This window comes from Babylonia areolata, chromosome 31, assembly GCF_041734735.1.
Source record: "Babylonia areolata isolate BAREFJ2019XMU chromosome 31, ASM4173473v1, whole genome shotgun sequence".
Classification (NCBI taxonomy): domain Eukaryota; kingdom Metazoa; phylum Mollusca; class Gastropoda; order Neogastropoda; family Buccinidae; genus Babylonia; species Babylonia areolata.
In genome coordinates this window covers 8616474-8626230 of record NC_134906.1, presented here as the reverse complement: position 1 = coordinate 8626230, position 9757 = coordinate 8616474, and the positions used below count along the sequence as shown (strand labels likewise).

General features: G+C 41.4%; 1 protein-coding gene across 1 annotated transcript; it reads right to left on the bottom strand.

Annotated features, from left to right (window-relative positions):
• Nucleotides 1-7198: 7198 nt before the first annotated feature.
• Nucleotides 7199-9757, bottom strand: LOC143275773 (uncharacterized). The gene is made up of 3 exons (XM_076580051.1): nucleotides 9749-9757; nucleotides 8680-8782; nucleotides 7199-7794 (listed from the first exon to the last, which is right to left on the bottom strand). The coding sequence occupies exons 1-3, from the start codon at nucleotides 9755-9757 to the stop codon at nucleotides 7199-7201; spliced, it is 708 nt and encodes a 235-aa protein (XP_076436166.1).

The window sequence follows — 9757 nt, the reverse complement described above, 5'->3', positions numbered from 1 at the left end:
TTTTGTTTTGTTTGTTTGTTTCGTTTTTATTTTAATTGCCTGGCCTGGGTTTTGTTCTCTTTTTTTTTTTTTTTTTTTTTTTTTTTTGTTCTTTCTTTTTTATGTTTGAAGAACTGCATTCATTGTGTTTATGATAAATATTTCATTGCTAATTATAATTTTTTTAAAGAATTATTTGTGAAATAAATGAAATTAACACTGACAGTTCTCGAGCGAATATCAAAATGTGCTGACATGCTTGCATACCTAGCACTCTGAACCAAATTTTGCCGGTCACAAAAATGTATGTAACAGCAGTAATAGTTGTCACTCATAATGTAAAAAAAAAGATGTTGGTCAGTAAATGAAGGGATCATTGTAGTAGTAAATGTGTTTTTTCATTTTCTTTCTTCTGTGCTGGAGGAAGGTGGCAGAATGGTTAAGACGCTCAGCTGCCAATACAGAGAGTCCGTGAGGGTGTGGGTTCGAATCCCGCTCTCGCCCTTTCTCCTAAGTTTGACTGGAAAATCAAACTGAGCGTCTAGTCTTTCGGATGAGACGATAAACCGAGGTCCCGTGTGCAGCACGCACTTGGCGCACTGAAAAAGAACCCATGGCAACGAGAGTGTTGTCCTCTGGCGAAATTACGTAAAATGAAATCCACTTTCATAGGTACACAAATATGTAAGCATGCACTCAAGACCTGACTAAGCGCGTTGGGTTATGCTGCTGGTCAGGCATCTGCTCAACAGATGTGGTGTAGCGTGTATGGATTTGTCCGAACGCAGTGACGCCTCCTTGAGAAACTGAAACTGAAACTGTGCTGCTGCTGCTGCTGCTGCTGTTGTTGTTGTTGTTGTGGGTTTTTTTTAATAACCTGAAGACCCAGTAAATTTTATTTAATAAGAATAAGAATAACTTTATTATCTCCAGCTGGAGAAATTTTGTCATGTGCATTATCACAACATAGACAAGTAAACAACATAGGGACCATAACTGTAAAAGTCAACAACAGCTTTTACGAATATTACAAAGGCACAAATGTAAAAAAAAAAAGATCATGTACACCGTTTCATACATGCATCCACACACTGCAGGTAATAACTAGTATTCTTAATGTAAAAAAACGGAAAGAATTAAGAAACATTATTTTGAATATAATTATACTGCACATTGATTATAATTGACAGATAAGATAAGAATAAATAATAAATTGCAGAAAACCACAACCAGATAAACAGCACCCCCCCCCCCACCCACCCCATTTCTAAGTGATTCGTGAATTGCAGAGATGTTCCTTCACTTTCCTTCATGTGTCTGTATATTTGCTTTGAAGAGTTATACATTTCTTGGTCTGTGATTGTTTGGTGGTTTTTGTGTTGTTGTTGTTGTTGTTTTTTTGTGTGCATGTGTGTGAAGAGGTGTGCGTGTGGGAGTGTTGACATGAGTATAACAAGTCAAATGGGAGTAAAATGTGTGTGTGTGCGTGTGCGTGTGCGTGTGTGTGTCGTGTGTGTGTGTGTGTGTGTGTGGTGTGTCGTGTGGTGTGTGTGTGTCGTGTGTGTGTGTCCTGTGTCGTGTGTGTGTGTGTGTCCTGTGTCGTGTGTGTGTGTGTGTGTCGTGTGTGTGTGTGTGTGTGTTTCATGTGTGTGTGTGCTGTGTGTGTGTCGTGTGTATGTGTGTCTTTGCCATGGGTTGTTTTTCAGTGGGCCAAGCGCGTGCTGCACACGGGACTTTGGTTTATCGTCTCATCCGAAAGACTATGTAGACACTCAGTTCGATGCTCCGTTCAAATTTGGGAGAAAGGGCGAGAGCGGGATTCGAACCCACACCCTCACAGACTCTCTGTATTATCAGCTGAGCATGTTAACCATTTAGCCACCTTCCTCACACGCGCACGCTAGCGCGCCACACACATTCACACATACACACATGTGTGTGCACGCACATACCGCCCACGCAAACACACACTCACACACACACACTAACACAAACTAAACTGAGGAGAGAAGCTAAGAATGAATTAGGAACACGCGATAGACAAGAGTCTTGGCAGATCGACTGTTTGCCGTGTGCTGCTTACAGCTTGCACAGCTTACACGCTATGACACCTTATGACAGTTTATTAAAATCACCCCCATATATGTGTGATAGTTGCCTGCGCTAGCTATATATAGACCTCAACTGACCCTGGTGAACAACGTGATCATAAAAGGGCGCGCTGCCGTCAGCCAAAAGGGCCGCGGTTTCAGCCGGGGCGGTTCCACCCCCAGTTTCTACATAATTATGGTGCAAGGAGAGGAGAGTGCCTGTGTATGTATGTACACACCAGTCCTGTACTTGTACACGCTTGTTCCATTCCGTCTTTTTTTTCTTTTTTTTTAACTGACCACCAGCCACACTGATTTGAATTTGACCCGCCACCCATTTTTTTGTATTTTTTCCTGCGTGTAGTTTTATTTGTTTTTTTCCTATCGAAGTGGATTTTACTACAGAATTTTGCCAGGAACAACCGTTTTGTTGCCGTGGGTTCTTTTACGTGCGCTAAATGCATGCTGCACATGGGACCTCGGTTTATCGTCTCACCCGAATTCTAAGGCGAAACATGTCGGCTTTCAATACTTGCAGATTGTCAAGTTCCCATTTTGCTGACTGAACTCTTGAAGTTCATGACTTTTTTTAAGCACGTTGGGTTACGCTGCTGGTCAGGCACCTGCTTGGCAGATGTGGTGTAGCGTATATGGACTTGTCCGAATGCAGTGACGCCTCCTTGAGCTACTGAAAGTGAAACTGAATTGCGTAAGTACCGATGCAAAACAGTATCAGTACCGGTCCTACACGTCAGTGAAAGAGTCACATCGATCGTGTAAGGTGCACTGATGTGTGACTGCATAGGTACGCAGTGTAAGGTACATTATGAGTACACCCCCCCCCCCCCCCCCCCCCCCCCCCTTCACATGACAAGAACTTGAAAGTTGCCCTAAAAAGGGAAGGATATCATGTCCGGGCGAGCAACAGTGTGCGTGTCTGTCTTTGTCTGTCTGTCAGTCTGTCTGTTTGCTGTTGTCAGTCTATCTGTGTATTTCTTTCTTTCATGTTCGTTTTATTATCATTATTGTTTGTCTGTTTGTTTGTTTTTTTGTTGTTGTTGTTGTTTATGGCCCAGCGCTCAGCTAATATCAAAGATTGACAAAAGTTTACATTTGGGTTATCAGCATCAGCATCAGTAGCTCAAGGAGGCGTCACTGCGTTCGGTCAAATCCGTATGCCAAGCAGATACCCGACCAGCAGCGTAACCCAACGCGCTTAGTCAGGCCTCAAGAAAAAAATAATAAAATAAAAGATAAAAATTAAAAATGAATAAATAAATAGAAAATAATAGATAAATACATAAAAAAACTAATAATGATAATATTTATAAGGCGCAACATCTTGATGAAGTCAACTCTAAGCGCGTGTGTGCACAGAGGTATTCTGCACTATTACTGTATTAGTGATTGACACATTCTTACTAAAATCTATGCATTTCTCACTAGACTGTTCACAGATGAAATATCAAATGGTTCGACCCTGCTACAAAAAAAGAAAAAAAAAGAAGAAACAAAATCAACATGTACACATGAATATAATTGTACTGAGACAGTTTCAACATTTCTGCTTACTCTGGAATATTTAAATTTTTAAAAATATTGTATCAAAAATATCAATGTTGAATAAATAAATAAAAATAAATAAATAAATAAAAGAAGAAAAATGAATCAAGCCAGCTCACAAACCTATGTACAGCCATCATGCAAGACACAAACGATGAAAATAAACTGTTTCATGTCTCTGTGACAGTCTTTGTTGCTGTTGGTTTGTTGTTGTTTTTTTGTTTTGTTTTTTGTTGTTGTTGTTGTTGCTGTTGGTTTGTGTGTGTCTGTGTATGTGTGTGTGTGCGCGCGCGCGCGTGTGCGTGTGCGTGTGTGTGCGTGCGAGCGCGCGCGTGTGTGTGTGAATGTATGTGTGCGTAAGAGTGTGTGTGCGTAAGTGTGTGTGTGTGAGGGCGTGTGTGTATGTGTGTGTGTGTGTGTGTGTGTGCGGCTGTGTGCGTGTATACATACGAGTGCATGTGTGTGCGTGCTTATACGCTTATGTGTCTTTATCTCTTTTGCCTGTCTGAAGCCAGAATGTCTCTTTCTCAAAAAAAAAGAAAAAAAAAAAGGAAAGACAGAAAGAAGAAGAAAATAAGGAGAAAAAAAGAATAGAGTATCCATTTGTCACAGAGACCAAACCTGAAAAATACCTCCACAACATAGTCGTTGTCTTCATCCTCATTCACCATAGATATAGAAAACATTGTCCCAGATTAAGTGACCTTTCATGCTCTGCTCTGACGGTAACCTGATTTTTCATTTCCCTCCACTTTCATGCTGTGCTGTCAAGGTCTTCAGTGTCGGTTGATTCATAATAATAATAATGGATACTTGTTATAGCACACTATCCAGAAATCTGCTCTGGGTGCTTTACAAAAACGCTTTTGTTAACATAAAACATTACATCAATGTTACACACACACACACACACACACACACACACACACACACACACACACACACACAATGCATACATACATTTTAACATACATGTGTATCTAACAGCTACCCTAACACATACGCACACATAAGCAGGCACAAACTTACATAAACACACGCACACACAATACACATTCATATGCATGCATGTAGTTATGTACACATACATATGTATACACATACTCAAGCACAGCTAACGGAAAGGAAGTGTACCTGCCGCAATTGAAATTATTGCTGAGGGAAAATGTGAGTTTTGAGACGATATTTAAAAGATGCGAGGGAATCAGAATGACGGAGGTTATCAGGGAGCTTGTTCCACGTCCTTGGCGATTGAAAAGAAAACGGTGTGTCCATAGGTCTTACTTCTGACGTGAGGTATCCTGAGAAGTCGAGTATCAGAGGAAGAACGGAGCTGGCGAGACGAGGTATAGATATAAAGTTCAGAAAGATACTTGGGGCCAGATTCGCTGACTGCAGAAAAGGTCAGAGTGGATAGCTTATAGTCTATTCGATCAGAAACAGGCAACCAGTGGAGAAAATGAAGGAGGGGAGAAACATGGTCAAATTTAGAAGCTCTGCAAATGAGTCTGGCAGCGTTATTCTCAATTCGCTGGAGTCTGTCTAACAGATATTTGGGAAGGCCGGCCAAAAGAGAGTTGCAGTAATCCAATCTTGAGAGAACCAGAGAGCATACAAGTGTCTTGGTTGCATCAGTTGAGAGATAGTGGTGGACAGAGCTGATTCTACGCAGTTCCAAATAGGCAACTTTACAGACATTCGAAATGTGCTGTTGGAAGGAAAGAGATTGGTCTAGGATTACACCAAGACTACGAACAGAAGGAGAAAGTGAAACAGGTGTGCTATTGATCAGAACAGAGTCAGGAAAGGAAGGATGTTGACGAAACATCTTTGGACAGGTTACCATAAATTCAATCTTATCATAATTTAGTTGCAGCTTGTTGAGAGTCATCCAGTCCTTTAGGCCAGCAATGCACTCTTGTGTTTGAGTCACCAGTGCATCAAATTCAGCTATGGAAGCCGACTGATAAAGTTGTGTGTCATCAGCAAAGCTCTCATGCGACATCGCATGATGACTGATGACGTCCGACACAAGAGCCGCATACAGCACGAAAAGAACAAGACCGAGGACGGACCCCTGTGGGACACCATATTTCAAGGCAGATACTCTAGAGTATCTACCATTTACACACACTTTCTGTGTACGATCTGACAGGTAAGATGTGATCCATGCTTGTGCAGTGTCACGAATACCAAAGGAAGTTTCAAATCTGTTCAAGAGGATAGAGTGGTCGATAGTGTTAAAAGCTGCTGACAAATCTAAGAGAACGAGAACAGATATCTTATCCTCATCAGATCCCGAAAGTAAATCATTCACTATTCTAAGAAGGGCCGTTTCGCAACTATGACCACGTCTATAAGCTGACTGATGGGAATTAAGTAAACCATTTTGTTCCAGATGAGCTAAGAGCTGAGACAACATGTTTTTTCTAGCAGTTTTGATAAAAATGACAGATTAGAGGATAATTTTTCAAACAATTATGATCCAGAGATGGTTTCTTGAGTGGACGTACAACAGCAGATCTGAAGCTTTCAGGGAAACAACCAGACAGTAAGGAAGAATTGATGACATGAGTAATATGTGGCAGTAGGACATCAATACATTCAACCAACAAAGAAGACGGGACAGGGTCAAGCTCACAGGATTTCGGACAAGCGCTCAGGCACACTTTCTTCACAAAATCTTCAGTAACCGGTTGGAAACAATGTAAAACAGGACCACTGTACACGTGTTCTTTAACCCTTTCACCGCCAAGCTCGCATTTATGCACAGGCGTGGTAGAGGACCCATGTCACTGAATGTGACCATTCCTTGGTCTGTTATCCCTGAACCTACTGCTCTTAATATTCGGTGGTAGGACAGGCCATATTTTCTATACATGGCAGGGGGAATCCCCAGCTATTCTTAGCCACTGTCTTTTCTGTGTTTATACCAAAAGGGAATTCTGTACTCCAAATTGACTGGCGGTGAAAGGGTTAACGGGTGAAGAAGGAAACACAACAGAGTCAAGCTTCTCACGAATGCATATTTTGCCGGTGAAGAAGTCAGAAAACTTTTGAGGGAGTTCCTGCACCGAAAATGTTGTAGGGAGATTTCATGGGGAACTGTTGGTGGAGGGACGTGGAGAGAGAGAGATTGACACAGAATGACAGAAAGAAGAGGCATAAAGGGATGGGAGAAGAGAGAGAGAGAGAGAGAGAGAGAGAGAGACAGACAGACAGACAGAGAGAGACAGAGAGAGAGAGAGAGCAACAGACAAGAGACAGACAGAAAGACTTAAAACGAGCTTGTGCTTGCATGCGTTATAATCCTTTCAATGCATATGCGGAACAAAAATAAGCAGTATTCTTTATTTACAAAAAAAACACACAACAGAATTACACTAGCTCACATCAAATATTCACAGTATAGCCTTAAGGTATAGAAATACAGAATAAAATTAGTTTAAATTGTACAAATGGAATTCGTGAGAAGAAGAAGAAGAGCAACTTCTCGTTCAACATCACCCACTTGTTATCTTAAGGCACGAGTTCATTTAAATATCATAGACATATGATTCTTGTCTTTATCTTTTTGTGTGACTGGGCAGATGGCGGCGAAAATTTGACCTGTGTGCAAACTGTTTTCCACACTGTACACACAAATAAGGTTTTTCTCCAGTGTGGGTTAAAATGTGAGAGTTTAAATTACCCTTCTGTCTGAATGCTTTTCCACATTTTGTGCAGACATAAGGTTTTTCTCCAGTGTGGGTTAAAATGTGAGAGTTTAAATGACCCTTTTTTCTATATGCTTTTCCACATTTTGTGCACACATGAGGTTTTTCTCCAGTGTGAGTTAAAATGTGATAGTTTAAATTACTCTTTTGTCTGAATGCTTTTCCACATTTTGTGCAGACATGAGGTTTTTCTCCAGTGTGGGTTAAAATGTGAGAGTTTAAATTACTCTTTTGTCTGAATGCTTTTCCACATTTTGTGCACACATGAGGTTTTTCTCCAGTGTGGATTAAAATGTGAGAGTTTAAATGGCCCTTGTGTCTGAATGCTTTTCCACATTTTGTGCAGACATGAGGTTTTTCTGCAGTGTGGGTTAAAATGTGAGAGTTTAAATCACTCTTCTTTCTGAACGCTTTCTCACAGTACAAACAGACGTACCGTTTTTCTGCTGCATTGGTTACAACACGTCTGTCTGTGTCACCCTTCTCTTTAGAGTGATTATGTTCGTGAGTTCCTTGATTGCTTCCAACATTACAATGGTTCTGTGTTGTTGTGTCGTGACTGAGCTCGGCAGTTTGGGGAGTATCTTGATTGGCATCCCCATCACAATGTTCTGTATTTGTTTCAACACTGTTTCCAATTACAACAGCACTGGCGTCAATTCTGTTTTCATTTGCACAGTGATCATGGTAACTGATTTGTGAGTCAACCTTCATGTTGAAAACATCTCTGTTTGTGGCATCACTATCTCCAGTTACACCATCTTGGGATATGTCTGTGTTGTCAACCAGTTTATCAAGTTGGTCTGTATTTGTGCCAGCACATTTTTCATCGTCCTTCGAAAAGTCTGTGTTGTCTGGCTCGTTGATTATCACAGCTTCAATGTTGTCTTGGACTGAGTCAAAACTGTTTCCAATTTCATTTTCCATGGAGCTGTCTTGAATGTCAGTCATGATGGTATGTATGTCACCAAAGTAGTGGCTTCTTGTGTTTTGTTTATTACCAGTTGTGTCACAGTTCTCTCTAATGGTATCACAGCTGTCTCCAGGTGCATCACTGTTGTGTACAGTTACAGCATTAATGCTTTCAGCTGTTCTATATCTGATTTCAGCTGTCTCATGGCAAGCTCCAGTCATATCACTGTTGTTGTCTCTCGTTCTGTGACTGTTGTCCAAAGCTGTAACAAAGTTAATAACGCTGACATTACTGTTGCAATCAGCTGCATCATAGTTCACTGCAGTCACTTGGCCTTTTCCCTTAGGAGCATGATAGGTGTTTTGAGCTGTGTGTTGGTTGTAAGCTGGCAGTTGATTCTGAGATTCACACAGGTTACCTGCAGGTGCTTGAAAGTCTGTTGATGGTCTTTCAGTTGTGGTTTCTGTACCATCTAGCTGTAGAAGGTTCCTGATGAGGTACCGCTGGCACGCTGGACTCATCTGCAACAGCATGGAACATGTGTACACTGTGTGTCAATATCAACAATCACCTGAAGTAATTAAAAAACAAAACAAAAACAAGTAAACAACAACAACAACAACAAAAAAGAAAAGAAAAAAAAACCGCCTGTACGCTCAGTGCTCTCCTTTTATTCTGACAGCCTCAGTTATATTTGAAAGATATAATAGTCACAGGAACAATCCAGACAAACCTAGCTTAAACAGTAATATTTCCAAACTATTTCAAAGCTGCCTTGTTGAACATGACACACTGTACACAATCGACATCTGACCTCACCCACAGCTACCCACAGCTGTGTTGTTCCAGACCCGACGAACAATTCGAGACATCCTGTTTCATGACACACCGTAGTTTCTGTGTGAGAGACTTCATGTGTGTGTGTGTGTGTGTGTGTGTGTGTGTGTGTGTGTGTGTGTGTGTGTGTGTGTGTGTGTGTCTTTCTGTCTGTCTGTATGTATGTATGTCTGTCTCTGTGTCTGTCTGTCTGTCTCCCGATCCCCCTCCCCCCCCCCTCTCTCTCTCTCTCTCTACCAGGATTCCTGATCCTTCCAGCAGGACCACCAAGATTCCCGAAACTTACCCCAGGACCACCATAATTCCCGATCATTACCTTAAGACCACCAGGGATCCCGATCCTTCCAGCAGGACCACCAGGATTCTCGATCCTTGCTCCAGGACCACCAGGATTCCTGATCCTTACCCCAGGACCACCAGGATTCCCGATCCTCCGCCCCCCCCTCTCTCTCTCTCTTATTTCGTGCATGATGTAACTATGTGGTAGCTATGTGTGTAAAGGAATAAGCTTTTTTTTACACCCAGCCCTCTTGGGGGTGGGGGTTGGGAGTAAGATAAATGCATGTAGAAAATCAAATTCTTCAAAAAAAAAAAAAAAAAAAAAAAAAAAAAAAAAAAAGAAAGAGAGAGAGCACAAAAGAGACACTGACCTGATCCAT

What these genes read in the sequence shown, in the direction of transcription:
- LOC143275773 (XM_076580051.1), bottom strand. An exon ending in AGACTTTCAAGCACCTGCAG is followed by an intron (nt 7,795 to 8,679) that starts GTAACCTGTGTG and finishes TAACCAATGCAG; the next exon opens with CAGAAAAACGGTACGTCTGT.